This window comes from Hypanus sabinus, chromosome 16 (assembly GCF_030144855.1).
Source record: "Hypanus sabinus isolate sHypSab1 chromosome 16, sHypSab1.hap1, whole genome shotgun sequence".
Classification (NCBI taxonomy): Eukaryota; Metazoa; Chordata; class Chondrichthyes; order Myliobatiformes; family Dasyatidae; genus Hypanus; species Hypanus sabinus.
This window is the reverse complement of record NC_082721.1, coordinates 11,796,949-11,815,636: the sequence shown is the minus strand read 5'-3', so window position 1 is coordinate 11,815,636 and position 18,688 is coordinate 11,796,949. Positions and strand designations below refer to the sequence as shown.

The following is an 18,688-nucleotide window of genomic DNA, read 5'->3' as shown; positions in this document are numbered from 1 at the left end:
TGCAGCCTTGAGCATGTCTGCAAGGAGCACTGCCACAAGAAAGCAGCCTCCATCATCAAGGACCCCCACCATTCAGGCCATATTCTCTTCTTTCTGCTGCCATCAGGAAAGAAGGTACAGGAGCCTCAGGTCCCACACCACCAGATTCAGGAACAGTTATTACCCTTCAACTATCAGGCTCCTGAACCAGTGTGGATGACTTCACTCACCTCAATGCTGAACTGATCACTGAAAATTACCTATGGACTCTCTTGCAAGCTCTCTACAACTCGTGTTCTCAATATTATTTATTTTTTTGTGTATGCAGTTTGCCTTTTGTGCACTGGCTGCCTGTCAGTGTGTGTAGGTTTTTCGTTGGTTCCATTGTATTTCTTTGTTTTGTTATGAATGCCCACAAGAAAATGAGTCACAGAGTTGTATACGGTGACATACACATACTTTGATAATAAATTTATTTTGAAATTTGAACTTGAACTTTGAAGGCAGTGTTTCTCTGGATGTTATTTACTGTGTCTGACTTTGGCGTTAGGGGGATAAAGTTGAAGCCCTTTCTTTCCCAACACTATAACCACTACACACAGATTTCCAATGAAAAATGAAGACAGTCCTTCAATATATTGCATTTCTGCAGCTTTTTCTTGGAAGTAGTCGAGAAGACTCGATGGGCTGATTGGCCTAATTCTGCTCCTATGTCTTAAATAGTCTTATAGTTCAGGTGTCACAATGAGCTGCAGATTAGATGGAAAGTATCAGAGAAACAAGACCGTGGTGCTGTAGTGAGTTAATGGAAAATCATTGTGATGTGGGTGGGGAAAATCAGAACTATATTAAAATGTGAGGCAAAGACAGAAACTTATCCCACTCAGTGGAAATAACTAGCCATAGTAACAGAAGTGTGATTGAGGAAGGACATAATGGTTTTGAAGGCTGTGCAAAGGTGGTTCAAAGGTGATTCTGAAGATGAGGGGGTTAACCTGTGAGAGGAGAGTGAGTCACTTGGGATTACGCTCGCTGGAATTCAGAAGAATGAGAGAGGATCTTATTGAAATATACGCAATAATAAAAGGGATAGATAACATGGAGACAAGAAAGTTGTTTCCACTGGTAAGCAGGACTAGAACTATCAAGATTTGGGGGAATAGATTTAGGAGGGTTTGAGTAACTCCTTTCGCCAGAGAGTAGTGAATCTGTGGAATTCTCTGCCCGGGGAAGCAGTAGAGGCTACAGTAAATATATTTAAGACATTGTTGATAGATTTTTGCATAGCAGGAGAATTAAGTGTTATGGGGAAAAGGTAAGCAGATGGAGCTGAGTCCACAGCCGGATAAGCCATGGTCTTATTGAAAGACAGAGCAGGCTCAACAAGCCAGTTGGTTGACTCTTGCTCATAACTCTTGTGTTCTTATTACCTCAAAGTCCATTTTTGGATGGGCGTAGAATAGGCTGAACGGCCTCCTATGGCACGGTGGTGTAGGTGGTACATATACCATCTCTTCTCTCTGTCCAGGTTGAATTGTAAGCTCAGGCGCTGTCCACGGGGAAGATGCACATTCTCCTTGTGACCTTGTGGGTTACCTCTGGGTCACTCTTCCCTCTAAGCTGCGTGGGTGTGCAGCCATGCAGTAGCTGAAGTGCTCCCGCGCACATAGCCGTTGCTGCTGTGCAGATGGAATAAAAGTTCAAAGCAAATTTATTATCTTATCAAAATACATATGTGTCACCATGTACAGCTCTGAGATACATTTTCCTGCAATGTCCAAAATAGAACGATAGCCGTAATGAAAGACTGCACCAACTTGAGCATTCAACCAGTGTGCAAAAGACAAAGAGCTGTGTAAATGCAAAAAGAAAGAAAAAATAATAGTAATAAATAAATAAGCAATAAATATCAAGAATATGAGATAAAGGTGAGTCCATAGGTTATGGGAACATTTCAATGAAGGGGCAAGTAAAATCAAGTGAAATTATCCCCTTTGGTTCAAGAGCCTGATGGTTGAGGGGTAATAACTGTTCCTGAAACTGGTGCTGTGAGTCCTGAGGCTGCAGTACCTTCTTTCTAATGGCTGCAGCAAAAAGAGAGCATGCCCTGGGTGATGGGAGTCCCTGATGGTGGATGCTGCTTTCCTGTGATGATGCTTCATGTAGATGTGCTCAAGGGTGGGGAGGGCTTTACCCGTGATGGACCAGGCCATATCCACTACTTTTTGTAGGATTTTCCATTCGAGGGCATTGGTGTTTCCATACCAGGCTGTGATGCAGCCACTCAATATACTCTCCAGTACCCTTCTATAGAAGTTTGTCAGTGTTAGATGTCATTCTGAATCTACATGAGCTCCTAAGAAAGTAGAGTCACTGCAGTGCTTTCTTCATAATTGCACCTACTTCCCCAGAACAGGCCTTCTGAATTAATAACACTGAGGAATATAAAACTGCTGCCCCTCTCCACTTCTGATCCTCTGACGAGGACTGACTTATGGACCTCCTGAAGTCAATAACTTGTTCTTGCTGACAATGAGCAAGAGTTTGTTGCCGTTTCAATCTCCCTCCTATATAATGTGAATATAAAGTGCCGCACACTTTTCAGGCCATGTAAAAACCTCCTGCTCAGAACAATGGCTGGTCCACGCAGCAGTAAAAAAAAATATTAGAAGGAGTTCTGGGTGGTCCAGTTTTCTCCCACATCCGGAACATGTCTGGGTTGGTAGCTTGATTGTCTGCAATATATTGCCCCAATATGTAGATGAGGGTAAAATCTGGGGGAGTTGAGGGGAAATAAAATGGGTTGAGAGTACATGAGTGTTTGATGGTTAGTGCAGAGCACCGTAGAACAAAGCGCCTCTTTCCAGGTTACATGACCATTGTGGTGAACTACATATACCTGTCTGGACTCGCCTCCTGCTGACTGCTCCTGTGGCTCCTCCCACAGACCCCTGTATAAAGGCGATCAAGGCCTGATGCTCGGCCTCTCAGTCTCCAGGATGTAGTATGGTGGTCACTTGCTGCTGATTCCTTCTTCCAGTCAATAAAAGCCGATATCTCGCCTTTACGTCTCAGAGTGAGTTATTGATGGTGCATCAACCGTACAATAAATCGCTCCAGTTGCATGAATGGCTTTTACAGCTCATGAGGTCTCACTCCTAGGGTCACTAACACAGTTCCCTCTATGCTGTGCAGTAACTGAAATGCTCTCGGACACGTAGCCTTTGTTGCTGCACAGCTGGAGTTTTCTTTTATGTAATGTGCCAAGCAGTTTTCAAGCCATGTAAACATTTCTGCTTGGAGCCATGGTTGGACTATGCAGTTGTAAAAGAAAATAGGGGGAATATTGGACTAACTATCCAGATTTCAGATTTCTGAATGGACATTGAACCCATGAACACTTCCCCACTGCTCTTTTTTCTTTTTTTGCACTACTTATTCAATTTAACTTCTGAAATGTATATACTTACTATAATTTACAGCTTTTATTGTTATGTATCACAATGTACTGCTGCCACATAACAACAAATTTCCCAACTATGCCAGTGATATTAAACCTAAAGGTGTCATAGAGACATAGAAAACAACAGCACAGAAACAGGCCCTTTGGTCCATCTAGTCTATGCTGAACCATTTAAACTGCCTACTTTCATCGACCTGCACCAGGACCATAGCCCTCCATACCCTTACCATCCACATACCTATCTGAACTTCTCTTAAATGTTGAAATTGAGCTGGCATACAGCACTTGTGCTGGCAGCTCCTTCGACACTCTTACCACCCTCTGAATGAAGAAGTTTCCCCTCATGTTCCCCTTAAACTTTTCACCTTTCACCCTTAACCCATGACCTCTAGATGTAGTCCCCAACCACAGTGGAAAAACCCTGCTTGCATTTACCCTAGCCATACCCCTCAAAATTTTGTATGCTTCTATCAAATCTCCTCTCAGTCTTCTACATTCCAAGGAATAAAGTCCTAACCTAGTCAATCTTTCCTCATAACTAAAGCCCTCCAGACCCGGCAACAGCTTTGTAAATTTTCTCTGTACCCCTTCAACCTTATTTACATCTTTCCTGTAGGTGGCTGACCACAACTGCTCATAACACTCCAAATTGGGCCTCACCAACAAAAATTCTAAATCAATCAGGGCCTGTTTAAAGCCATAAAAGTAATGTTAAAATATTAAAATTATTTAAAACAATTGAAAGACTGAAGCGTACACACATACTTAAAATTAATTAAATTATTTAATTGACTCCAATAAAGATAGACTATTTACCTTGCTTCCAGCAGCATACTTCTGCCGTTTATATTATTCTATGTCAGTTTTAATAGCCACAACCTCAGTGAACAGGTTTCTCAGAATGAAACCTGGACAAACCTGGACAGCCTGAAAGGCCTTTGAAAAAATCCCACGTCAAAGTGTTTTAGAAGGGTAGAGCTCGAAGACAAGTTGACAAAATTAGGTTCGACTTTGACTTGATGATAAGATGCAGAAAGTGATGGTGGAGGGTTGCTGTGTGAATGTGGCCTGTGAGCAGTGGTGCACCGCAGGAATCTGTTCTTGTATTATCTATGTTCATGATCTGCATACAACTGTATGCATAGTATGTTTTCAGATGACATGAATACTGGTGACGTTGCCTAGCCTAGTACTGAGGAGACTACTATGAGACTAAAGGATAACATTGAGGAACAATTGACTGCAGGCGCTAGAATCTGGGGCAACACATGCTATTTTGGAAATAACTTGGAAAATGTGTAGCTCGGGAGGTTGATGGTTGGGTTAAGTTATTCTCTGATTTTGACAATTTATTTGCAGATGTTTTGTTGTCATGCAAGGAGACATCATCAATGCGGTGGTTATTTGTGGTGCATTCTCCAAATGCTTGGCCTTTATATACTTATCAATCAGCTGATTGGTCACCATTACGGAAACTCAATTGTGATATAGGGAGAGGGTCTCGTTGCTGATTGGTTGTGTGGTGAATTCTATGAGTTGTGGTCTGGAATTTTGCCCACATTGGCCTATAAATGGGATTGAGGTCTACATGTCTGTTTACAGAATTTTTCATGGAAAATCTGAGGTCTACATGTCCGTTTACAGAATTTTTCATGGAAAACCATACTGCCAGGAATTCTCTTGCATGTTGTGTGTTTGCTTGTGCCTTGACTTTCACTGGCTGTACTCTAAGTTCAGGTTGATGGGACTAGGCAGAATAACATTTCAGCGTGAACTAGTTAGGCCAAAGGGTCTGTTTCTGTGTTGCAGTGCTCTATAACTCTATGAATCTATGTCTCAGCCCAAATCCCTGACTGTTAATTCCCCAAGCTTGACTTGCAAAGTTCCTCCAGCACTTTGTGTGTGTTACCTGGAGGAACTCAGCAAAACAGGCAGCAACTATGGAAATAAATTGTGGATGTTTTAATTCTAGATAAACTGTATTGACCTAGGGTGCTGACTCCATCTCTGACCCCATTTCCACCCCACCCCCCAGCCCCCCAGATACTACTTGACCTAAGTTCCTCTATCTTTTAATGTGCTGCTAGACAATGGGTTTTGGATGGCAGGGTGGAGATACATCTCTGCTAAAGGAGGTGTAAGGTACTCCTTGTCTCCACTAGCCTGCAGGTCACCCTTGGGCAAGGTGTAGCACCTGCTTAGCACACCCCCCCCCCCCAATCAGGGTCATGTGAAGCCATGGGATCAGGTAGTGAATGGTCATATGAGCAGCTGGTGAATGTCACTGTTTATTCCATACCATGAAAAGAAATACACGGTTGATGTATTAGGCCGAGACCCTTATCAGGGGAAGAAATCAACTATGTTTGAATAGCAGAGCAGACTTAGTGGGCTGAATGGCCTAATTCTACTCCCAGAACTCTGACACGAGTGCAGCACAAGTAATCCAGGATCAGGACCATCACTCTACAGAGCTGAAGCCCAGATTCCAGACTAGATTCAGGGTCAGGTCCTTTACCCTCAGATCAGGGTGAACCTTGGCAAATCTGTCCCTGGGAGTGGGGCAGTACTGAGCATGGGTCAGCAATGGATTCCAGTGCAAACAGAGTGAGGTGAGTGACTCTGTGAAGTTTTATTCATTGAGTAAAGAGACAGAGTCAAATGACAGGGAGAAGTTGCACGACATAAACACATAAACACAAGAGATTCAGCAGGTGCTGGAAATCCAAAGTAACACTCAAAATGGTGCAGGAACTTAGCAAGATGATGCACCATCAGTAACTCATTCTGAGACATAAGGCGAGATATCGCCTTTTATTGACTGAAGAAAGAACAAACAGTGAGTGACCACCATACTACATCCTAGAGACTGAGAGGCCGGGCTCAGGCCTCGATCGCCTTTATACAGGGGTCTGTGGGAGGAGCCACAGGAGCAGTCAGCAGGGGGCGTGTCCAGACAGGTATATGTAGTTCACCACACAAGACAGGTAGCATCTATGGAGGGGAATTAACAGTTGACATTTTGGGCCAAGTCCCTTCATCAGGACTATGAGGATGGCTGATGCACCATCAATAACTCACTCTGAGACGTAAAGGCGAGATATCGGCTTTTATTGACTGGAAGAAGGAACCAGCAGTGAGTGACCACCATACTACATCCTGGAGTCTGAGGGCAGGGCCCTGGCTCTGATCGCCTTTATACAGGGGTCTGTGGGAGGAGCCACAGGAGCAGTCAGCAGGGGGCGAGTCCAGACAGGTATATGTAGTTCACCATAATGGGTAACAGCTTCTTCCCCCAGGGCCTGAGACTACTGAACTCCCTACCACCTCACAGGTCGGATCATGTATGAAGCTCCAGTAACGTTAGTTATAGTGTTTATGTTTTGACTTCTGTCATAAATGCCTCTTACACTAATTGTAAGTCTTCTGGAATATATTTTTATTATTTGCTCATTTATTTGTGGTAATATTACTTTATATGTGTGTGTATGAGTAATAGATATTGTGTTGTGCACCTTGGTCTGGAGGAACGTTGTTCTGTTTGGTGAGATACATGTATACAGTTGAATGACAATAAACTTCAACTAGCTGTAATGAAAGTAATTTTAAATGGTTTTCAAACAGAATTCAAAGCTTACATTTGGGACATAGCTTTCCAGTGGTGCAGCTAACAATTGTTGGAAAACGTTGATGCTGAACTTTCTGTGAGGCAGTCAAAGGATTGCATTTTTGCAGTGTACAATAAGATCCCCTCTCAAGGCCAGTTACTGAAGCAAGAGAATGCGGTTTCTCCGACTGAATGCCTGCCACTCCATTCTGTACACCAACTAATGGACTGGTTGCCATGGCAACAATGCATTGTGTCCAAAGGCACCATAGCGGATTTTTAAAAAAAGCAAAGCAAAAATTTATTGTCGCGCTGTAATCTGTAATAATTTTCAATCTTACAGAAATTACCATCAAAGTTGACGATTCAGAGTGCTTATCAACTGGCAGCTATCATGACTTGGAGACCGAACGATTTCTATCCACCTGTTCAACTGGTCGCAGAGTTTCTTTCAATGAAGCTTCGTTATTCGACCATGGGAAGAAAGCACAAGAGAAAGGACGGAGGTAACGCATGCACCATTGCCTCATTGATGATCACAAGTTTTGATTTTGAACCTGAAGGATTCTAATCTATCCCTCCACTAATACCAATGAGGTCCAAATCACCTACTTTGGTTTTTCAATCATTTGTATTGGTTAAATTTTTACTTGACAGAGTCTAGACACACGAGGTTATCCAAATGCTGGAAATCTTGAGTAACACCCACACAAAATGCTGGACTAATTCATGTAAGTCATAGAGCCATTGAAAAGTACAACACAGAAACAGGCTCTTTGGCCTGTCTAGTCCATGCCAAGCAATTTAAACTGCCCACTCTCACTGACCTTTCACCTTTAACCATTGACCTCCAGTTGTAGTCCCACCCAACCTCAGCGGAAAATCAGAAACAATCTAATTTCAACCCCATGGTCATCTAGGCTTCTTGAGCAAGGCACACAAAATGCTGAAGGAATTTAGTAAGACAGGCAGCATTGCCCTAATGACGAATCTCAGCCTGAACCATTGACTATTTATCTTCATAGATGCTGCTTGACTTACTAAATTCCTCCAGCATTTTGTGAGTGTTACTCAAGACACCTAAATGCGCATGGAATTTAAATTAGCTTGTTTAATCTTTTTGTTTTTTTGAAATTTTTTTGATCCTCGTTAGTGCTTTTTTTCTATGATTATCACCAATGCTTAAAAACATTTAAAAAGCCTTGGACAGCAGTGAACAATCTGCGTTTCTGGGACGGGACCTCAAGACACATAGACTGAGGGCCAGTAGTCAGCGCTCCATCCACCAAAAGTGAAACTTCCCGGTGGCCAAACATTTTAATTCCCATTCCCATTCCTGTTCTAACATGTTGGTCCTTGGCCTCCTCTTGTGACACGATGAGGCCACCCTCGGGGTGGAGGAGCAACACCTTGTATTCCGTCCAACCTGATGGCATGAATCTCGATTTCTCATTTGATTTTTAAAAAAAAATTACACCCCCAGTCCCCTCTTCCTCAATTCTCCATTTATGACCTCTTCTCACATGCCTATCACCTCCCCCGGTGCCCTTCAGCTCCTCCCAGAGTTAACTACTCACCTACACTTCAGAGGCAATTTGCGGAGGCTAATTGACTGACCCACCCATACATCTTTGGGATGTGGGAGGATGTCAGAGCACTTGGAGGAAACCCACTGTCACAAGGGGAAAGAAACTCCACCCAAACTGGACCAAAAGGTTAAGTTTGAACCCAGGTCACTGTCACTGTGGGGTGGCAGCACAGTTAGCTGCACCACTGCACTGTCCCTGCTGCAGTAGATATGCAATGCAATTCAATTCAAGTTTAATCATCAATCAACTATACGTGGATGTCTATGAATACAGTCAAGCGAGGCAGTGTTACTCTGGGGTCAAGGTGCAAAGCATACTACCAACAGTCACACACAGCACATAGGCAGAAAGACACAGCCACTCATTAAAAGAGTTAAATCTCATGCCATCCAATGCCGCTGCAGAAATCTGCAGATGAACACAACAAAGCTTATCTTCAGAGCAAACTTAGCCCCGATCCCAGCCTGGACGCCATGCCACACTGCCTCTGGTGGAGCGTGCTGGCTTCAACGCCCCTCTGCTGGTGGCTGTAAACAGGCAACACCATGGCTTCAGGCCTAGTCTCGCACATACAAGATAGTAAGCACATGTGGAACATCAGTAAATGAAACCACACAGAATATATATATATGAAATAGATTGTACTGAAGTTCTTGGCTAGATGAATGTTTAATTGGTACAATAATTTCTGGCTTTCTTTCACAATTTGCCTATATAGGACATGTCAGTAGAGAGAAACTTTTATATAACGATCCCAGGGTGGCTGGCCCTAATAATTCAAGAATGATGAATGTGTGGGTTTAAGGACTGAACAATTTAACGTAATATAGAAGTGGGCTGCCATGCATTTGCTGATAGAACAATCGATACATTGAAATGAGGAACAAAGAACAAATGTTGCTGAAGCAATGAACCATGAGGGAAAATTAAAGGCAAGATCTGAATCAGGATTAATATCACTGACATATATTGTGAGATGTGTTGTTCTGCAGCAGCAACACAGTGAAATACATTAAACATGCACTCAGTGGTACTTTATTAGGTATACCCATGCACCTGCTCATTAATGTAAGTATCTAATCAGCCATACATGAAAGTGTGCAGACAAGGTCAAAGTTCGAACTTATTATCGAAGTACTGTTTGTATACTGTAAACAACCCTGAGATTCGTCTTCTTTCAGGCAGCCACAAAACAAGAATACACAATAGAACCCATTAAAAAAAACCCCAAACAACAAAGACTGTCAAACAGCCATTGTGTAAAGAAGGGAACAAATCGTGCAAACAATAAAATGTAAACAAGTGACACACAGAGCGTGAACCGCAGATTCTGCGAAAGTGAGTCCACAGCCAGGGAGGCGAGTGAAGGATGTAGCCGTGGAACCAGTTCAGTGCTGGGGTGAGTGCCGATTGTTTCAGGCCACAGCTGTAGAGCCAGTTCAGCACTGAAGCGAGTAAACCTCGCAGAGTAGTGAGAGGGACACCGGTTCATCCTTCACCGTCGTCCTTGATGCCTTGATCAAATCACGCAAATGGTAAAAGAAAAGTAGCCAAAAACACTTGGAACATGAACTGCCCAGTCCCCAGCTGCAGAGCCTGTTCAGTTCCCCGTACCTCCCGAGAGGTCAAGTGGTTCAGTGCTTGTTAAAGCCAGACACCAGACGGGGAAGAAATGTGATCTAAGTGACTGACTCTGGAATGATTGTTGGTTCCATTTGGGGTGGTTTGAGTATGTCTGAAAATGCTGATCTGAGATTTTCATGCACAACAGTCTCTAGAGCTTACAGAGAATAGTGCTAAAAAAAAACAAAAAAAATCCAGATCTGTGGACGAAAATGCCTTGTTACTGAGAGAGGTTAGAGGAAAACGCATTCAGACAGGATGGCGACAGTAACTCATATAGCCAACAGTGGTGTGCAGAAGAGCACAATGTGACAAACTTGAGGTGGAGTGGCAGAAGACCACCCAGGTTGAAAGGTGAACCTAATGAAGTAGGCCCTGAGTGTACATCATGAAATATGTTATCTTGTGGCAGCAGTACAGTGCAATACTTAACATATACCATAAATTAATATAAGAATATACTATGATCAAAACTGGGATGTACAGTACTATACAAAAGTTTTATCTAATTAGTGTGCCTAAGACTTTTGCACAGTACTGTAATTGTCAACGTGCAGCAGAAAGTGAGTTTGTAAATCTTGTAAAGGGTGTTGGGAATGGTGAGGGTGGAGTGCCGCGAGAGGGGTGTGGGACAGGTGGCAGAGAAAGGGTGCCAGGGGCAGAAGGGTGGCATGGGTGCAGACACACCCAGCCCTGAGACACCAGGCAAGCTCATTTGATTCCAAATAATTTGTTTATTGTTCATTACAGAATGTCTCTCTGATGCTTCCCACTCCCTCTTCTCTCCCTTCCTCTTTTCCTAATCATGATTCCCCTCTCCCTGCCCCCTTTCCCACTCTCAGTCCACAATAGAGACCCATATCAGAATCAGGTTTATCATCACTCACATACGTCATGAAATTTGTTTTATTTTTGTGACAGCATTACAGTGCAATACATAAAATCACTACAGAATCGTGCAAAAGTCTTAGGCACCCTAGCTATTTATATGTGTCTAAGAGTTTTGCACAGTACTCTGAATCTTGTAATTACTCAAAGATATCCAATTTTATAGTTATTGTGATGAAATGGACAACGGAACTTTAATTTATTGTTTAGCATGCAGAGAAAACAATTACCAGGTGTCATTTGTGATTGACAATAAAGATTCACCAGTTGCTGGAAATGCAGAACACACACAACATGCTGGAGGAACTCAGCAGGCCAGGCAGATTCTATGGAAGGAGATAAACAGCCAATATTTTGGGCCGAAACCCTTCAACAGCAATGGAAAGGAAGGTGGGATAAGAAGGTTGGTGGAGGAGTAGGACTACAAGCTGTAGGTCATTGTTGAGACCAAGTGAGGCGGAAGGTGGGTGGGTGGGGGAGAGGGATGAAATGAGAAGCTGGGAGGTGATAGGTGGAAAAGATGCAGTGCTGAAGAAGAAGGAATCGAATAGGAGAGGACAGTGGACCATGGGAGAAAGGGAAGGAGGAGGGGAACCAGAGTGAGGTAATGGAAATGTGAGGAGAAAAGAAGGGCTGAGAGGTGTTATGTTTTGTAACTTCAAAATATTAAATGAATTCAAAAGAAACATGGGAGTCCAAAACGGGTGTAGTTCGAGTTTACTTTAAGCTATGGTATAACGTGGTAACGTGATGATGCATGCAATTAATGTATTTTTACATATAACCCAAAAGTAATTATTTAAATGAACAAGAATGCTTAATCCAACAATATAAGCAGAAGATTACTCAATTATTGAAATATTAAATATGCAACAAAAGGGGAACCAGAATGGGGATAGAAAAATAGAGAAACAGAGAGGGTGGAGAAACTGGCAGAAGTTTCTGCCGTCAGGCTACCCAGATGGAATACAAGAAGTTGCTCCTCCAACCTAAGTTGGGCCTCATTATGGCAGTAGAGGAAACCATGAACTGAATGGGAATGGGAACGGGAAGTCAGATTGAAATGGGTGGCAACTGGATAATCCTGCCTTTTGCAGCAGAGTGAAGGTGCTCGACAAAGTGAGCCCATAGGGTATATGGCATCTTAAGCAAGTTTGGGTCTTTGTTAGTCATGCCTAAGTGTCACTGCACTATACAGTTCATGCAGTGAAGACCTTCCTTCAGTGATGTTGGGTAGGATGTTCTACAATTTGGGCGTGGAGATGATGGAAGAATGACAATGTTTTTCAGTCAGATTAGAGTTCAGCTTCCTGTCACACTACAGACTTGATAACTTTCTGCTGTCGGTGCCTTTCAAGGTTATGCAGATCATGGGTGTGGGAAGTTCTGCCAAAGAAGAATTGTTAACTTACCGCTGTGTACTTTGTACTTAACATTTAGAATGATGACATGTCAAGAGTTTGAAGGATCTTTCCAAATTTATCAAATGCTAATTAATGCAATAGTGGTCTATTAATTTTCAATCATTCTCTAATTAAATACTTGTCAAGCATGTATGAGTGTCCCTGGGATAGAAATTGATTGTGAGGCTTTTCTCAGGTTTCATGGGGAGCGCACTGATTTTCCATCAACATCACAAACTCCCCCGTCTCCAGAAGAAAAGTCTCCAGAACCTCAGTCAGGTTCGCCTTATTTGTCACATGTACAATGAAACATACAGTGAAAATGCATAATTTTCATCAAATCAAATCAGCGAGGATTGTGCTGGGCAGCCCACAAGTGCCGTGACACTTCCAGTGCCAACATAACATGTCCATGACTCTAACCCTAACCCATACGTCTTTGAGCAGAAGCTGGAGAATCCAGGTCACAGGGAAAACATAATAATTCTTTAGAGGCTGTGTCAGGAATTGACTCCAATCAGTGATCGCTGGTACTTCAATATCATTACACTAACAGCTATGCTAATGAGCTGACCTCCCTAGAAAGGAGAAGACATTTTAAGTGCCTCAGCATTTCCCAAGAAAGTAGGTTTTTTTTTATTTTAAAAGTACTCTTAGAACCAGAAGGAGTGGAAACCCCTGACCACTCCTCATCCATTCCAGTTCATTACTGTCCACTCCTCCCAGGATCTGCCTAAGAGCTGAGCTGACAAGGCCGTTGGCCTGACACTAATTGCTTTGCTTGGCAACTGGGACGGATTTCCACTGATAAGTTAGCCTTCAGTTTCAGTCCACATTGTTCTCAATCTAGAAACAGCCCTCGGTCAAAATACTCTGTTTTTCTCTGCCATTTCCCCATCCTTTCCTAATTTGGAAAGTATATTGCAATACTGTAAGAGTAGTTTTTTCACACAGAGAGTGGTGGGCGCACGGAACGTGCTGTGAGGGGTGGTGGTGCTGCGATACTCAGAGGATGCTCGCGTATGTACATGATTGGAGGCCAACTTTTGAGCTATCTAAAACTTGTCCACAGCAGAGGTCAAGAAAACAAGTCACACACTCACCATCCGTTGTCAACCAACCTGATCCCAAGGCATACCATAATTCGCCAATAACAGAGGTCTACGATGAGGTCTGGGAAAATGTAGAACACTTTCCGGATCTCAGGAGCTTGAGTGTCATTCTTCAGTGTAAAGCCTTTCGGTGTCTGAAGAGCATTCACTCAAACTCAAAGCTAGGCTCATGGTTTACTGGACAACAGTGCTGCCTGCCCTTTATACTCTTCCGAGACATGATCTGCTAACTGCAACTACTTCAGTACCCATGGAGCTGGAGTGGATACAGTTCATCCTTGTTTGTGAGGAACGGCCTAAGGAAAAGGTTAAACATACTACATGGGGTGATTGATAAGTTTGTGACTTAAGATAGAAGGAGTCAATTTTAGAAAACCTAGCACATTTATTTTTCAACATAGTCCCCTCCTACATTTACACACTTAGTTCTGCAGTCATGGAGCATACGGATCACGGACCTCCAGAAAGTGTCCACAGCAGGGGTGATTGATAAGTTTGTGGCCTAAGGTAGAAGGAGATGAGTTATACAGCTCTCGTTACATGCACGTACAGCTCAACTCTTTGAGTGATTATGCAGAAAGTTTGAAGTTAATAACTCATCTCCTTCTACCTTAGGCCACAAACATCATTATTAACTGATGAGTTTATTAATTTCAAACTTTCTGCATAATCACGCAAAGCATTGAACTGCATGTGCATGTAACGAGAGCTGTATAACTCATCTCCTTCTACCTTAGGCCACAAACTTATCAATCATCCCTGCTGTGGAGACTTTCTGGAGTTCCAAGATCAATATGCTCCACAACCGCTGGACTAAGTGTGTAAATGTAGGAGGGGACTATGTTGAAAAATAAATGTGCTAGGTTTTCTAAAATTGACTCCTTCTACCTTAGGCCATTAACTTATCAATCACCCCTCATAAGTTCATTGTGACTGGGATTGTTGCTGTTTTTAACTCTCACTGTCAAACCCGTAACTGTATTTGGAACTATCACTGGCAATAGCCGCTGAAGCTCATTGTGGGGTACTTTTGAGGTGGAGTGGTTAGCACAACACTTTACAGTCCCAGCAAACTGAGTTCAATTCCCATTGCTGCCTGTAAGGAGTCTCTACATTCTCCCCGTGATTGCATGAGTTTCCTCCAGGAGCTCTGATTTCCTCTCACAGTCCAAAGACATACCAGTTGGTAGGTTAATTGGTCATTGTAAACTGTCCTGTGATCAGGCTGGGGTTAAGTCCGGGATTGCTGGTTGGCACAGCCCGAAAGAGCCTGTTCCATGCAGCTTCGCAATAAAATAAAAATAAATTAAGCCATTTTAGATAGTTGTTAAAGTAAAAGTAGATCCCCCATCTTGGATCAGAATCAGAATCAGGTTTATTATCATTGATGTATGTCATGAAATTAGTTGTTTTGCAGCCACAGTACAGAGCAATACATTAAAAATGAAATACTGAAAGGAATATTAAAAAATAAATACAGTAGTGCAAAAAAGAGTAAAATAGTGAGGTGGTGTTCATGGGTTTATGGTCCGTTCAGAAACCTGATGGCAGAGGGAAGAAACTGTTCCTAAAATATTGAGTGTGTGTCTTTAGGCTCCTGTACCTCCTTCCTGATGATAGGAATGAGAAGAGCGCATGAAATTTAACACGAAGAGTTGCACTTTCGTAGGACCAACCACGATAGGTTGTACACAGTGAATGATGGGGCATTGAGGAGTGCTGTAGAACAAAGGGATTTGGGAATACAGGCCCATAATTTATTGAAAGTAGTGTCATGCAAACACGAGGAAATCTGCAGATGGTGGAAATTCAAGCAACACACACAAAATGCTGGTGGAACGCAGCAGGCCAGGCAGTATCGACCTGACATGTCGACTGTACTTCTTCCTATAGATGCTGCCTGGCCTGCTGCATTCCACCAGCATTTTGTGAAAGTAGTGTCACAGGTAGATATGGTTATAAAGAAAGCTTTTGGCACATTGGCCTTCATAAAACAAAGTGCTGAATGCAGGAGATGGGACATTATATTGAGGTTGTATTAGACGTTAGTGAGGCCTAATTTGGAGTATTGTGTATAGTTGTGGTCACCTACCTACAGGAAAGAGGCAAATAAAGTTGAAAGAGTCCAGAGAAAATTTACTAGGATGCTGCTGGACTCAAGGACCTGAATTATAAGGAAAGATTAAATAGGTTAGGACTTTATTCCTTGGAACTTAGAAGATTGAGGGGAGATTTGATAGGGGTACTCAAAATTATGAGGGGTATAAACAGGATAAATACAAGCAAGCTTTTTCTACTGAGCTTGTGTGGGATTACACCTTGAGGTCGTGGGTTAAGAATGAAATGTGAGAAGTGTAAGGGGAATATGAGAGGAAACTTCTTCACTCAGAGGGCCATGAGTGTGTGGAATGAGCTGTCGGCACAAGTGCATGTAAGTTTGATTTCAACGTTTAAGAGAAGTTTGGATAGATACTTGGATGGTAGTGGTATGGGGTGCTATGGGCCTAATGCAGATCAATGGGAGTAGGCAGTTTAATAAATGGTTCAACCTGGACTGAATGGCCTGGTTCTGTGCTGTACTTTTCTATGACTCTGTGACCCAGATGGTGAGGGTTTTTAATGACGGATGCTGCCATTTTGACACATTGCCTTTTGAAGATGTCCCCAAAGGCTAGTGCCCGCGATGGAGCTGGTTCTGTTTACAGCCCTCTGCAGCTTTTCCCAGCCCTGTGCTTTGGACCCTCCATACCAAACGGTGATGCAACCAGTCAGAATGTTCTCCACGGTACATCTGTAGAAATTTGCTAGAGTCTTTGGATAAGTTCCACCATGAGGACTTAAATGCTTTCATCAGGAAAGTTACTTTTCTCCATCAGATGTAGCATTTTCCATTTTCGATTTCCATCTATCACAATTTTTTTCTTTACCTCCTTCCTCTCTTCCTTTTTCCCAAGGCTCCTCTTCATCTGATGGATTGTCCCAACTTTCTTTGCCTTTCCTTTATTCGAACTGATAGCTCCTTCCTCCTGATGGCTAGATGTCATCTAGCCAAGGAGATGTCAAGGGCAGATTTTCACACAGAGAGTAGGGGTGGGGGATGTGTGGAAAAAGATGCCAGGGTGTGGTGATAGAGGCAGATACATTAGGGTCATTAGAGAAGCACATGGAGGAAAGGAAATTGGAGGGCTATGTGGGAGAGAAGGGTTGGATTTATCCTGGACTGTGCTAAAAGTGTCGGCACAACATTGTGGGCCGAAGGGCCTCAACTGCGCGGTACTGATTTATGGTGTATGTTTTCAGTCTGCGCAGTTAATTACATTTAATCTCTGTACTTCTTGAACTGATTTTGTGTCATGAAGAGGAAGTTAATGGGATCTGGAGTATTCAGCCTCAAGCAGTGCAAATCACAAAAGCCATGCCATTAATATATACGGTTTTTAAAGTTTTATTCATAGAAACTGCAAATTACAAATGATTCACCAGTACTTGGACCTCCTGCAGAACCTACGAAATGCTGTCAGGAGCTAAAGGATAACATAATTAAGCAGATTGGTACAGCAATGCTATTTTTCGCAGTAAGATACCTGCTGTCTATTGCATGGCATAATAAATTATAATGCCAGTTATTTTGTCCTGAGACTCTAGATCAAAACCAGCTAGCAAGGTTCCTCCAGTTCTAAATTTAACTCTTCAGAAGGCATATTGGGGCTAACGTTGTGAAGCATTGAAAGTGTTCTCACACTCACAACACAGTGGTCTGCACTCAATACCCACTTTAATAGGTACCTCTGTGCACCTGCTCATTAATGCAAATATCTAGTCAGCCTATCATTTGTGCATAAACGCATGCAGATATGGTCTAGAGATCCAGTTGTTGTTCAGACCAAACATCAGAATGGGATAGAAATGTGATCTAAATTACTTTGACGGCTGAATGATTGCTGCTGCCAGACAGGGTGGTTTGAGTATCACAGGAATTGCTAATCCCCTGTGGTGTTTTCACACACAACAGACTCTAGAGTTTACGGATTGGTGCAAAAACACACAAAAAAAGAGTGAGCGGGAGTTCTATGGGCGGAAATGCTTTGTTAATGAGGGGCATTAGGCAAGAATGGCTCAAGCTGGTTCAAGCTGACAGGAAGGCGAAAGTAACTCAGGTAACCACATGTTACAACAGTGATGTGCAGAAGAGCATCTCTGAACGCACAACACGTCAGACCTTGAAGTGGGTGGACTACAGAAGCAGGAGACTGTGATCATGCACACAGTGGCAACTTTATTAGGTACAGGAATTGCCGAACAAAATGGCCACTGAGTGTATGCTTATTCTGGATGTGAAGGCATGTGAGAGCTTTCTTCAAAACATACAGTATTTCCAATGTTGTTGTCAGACGGGGTGGTTTGAGTATCTCAGAATTGGCTGACCTCCTGGGATTTTCACGCAGAATAGTCACTAGAGTTTACAGAGAACGGTACAAGAAACAAAAATAAAATGCCTGATGAGCAGCAGTTCCATGGGTGAAAATGCCTTGTTAATGTGAGAGGTCAGAGGAGAATGGCAAGACTGACAGGAATGGTTCAAGCTGTCTGGTAGGTGACAGTAAGGTGATTGCCTGCCTGGCGTCAGTGGTCGTATAACCAGGACTTGTGATACACACCAGCTGCTCATACGACCATCCACCACCTGCTCCCCTGGATTCACGTGACCCTGATCAAGGGTGAAGTAGGTGCTACACCTTGCCAAAGGGTGAACTGGAGGTTGGCAGAGGGAAGGAACTCCTTATACCTCATTTGGTAGAGATGTGTCAACACCCGCCACCTTATATACTCAGTATCTGCTTTATTAGATACAGGAGGAACAAATAAAGTGGCCACTGAGTGTACGTCATCAGTGTGGAATTAAACTGAGGTTCTAAAGCTTCAGAGTTTACCTTATTTTGTGCAATAAAGCAACAAACACCTCAGAGAAATGCTGGTGATGATTATTTGAAGCAATTTCACCGAATGCCTCCTTTTGTCAACTG

The 18,688-nt window shown here is 42.9% G+C and overlaps 1 protein-coding gene across 2 annotated transcripts in view; it reads left to right on the top strand.

Moving 5' to 3' along the window:
- cbarpb (CACN subunit beta associated regulatory protein b) overlaps positions 1-18,688 on the top strand; it is a 207,697-nt gene that overhangs the window by 131,129 nt on the left and 57,880 nt on the right. For both annotated transcript variants that reach the window (XM_059991141.1, XM_059991142.1), the window contains exon 5: positions 7,393-7,555. In XM_059991141.1, coding sequence (XP_059847124.1) covers positions 7,393-7,555 — 163 coding nt within the window. The remainder of the gene's footprint in view (positions 1-7,392; positions 7,556-18,688) is intronic.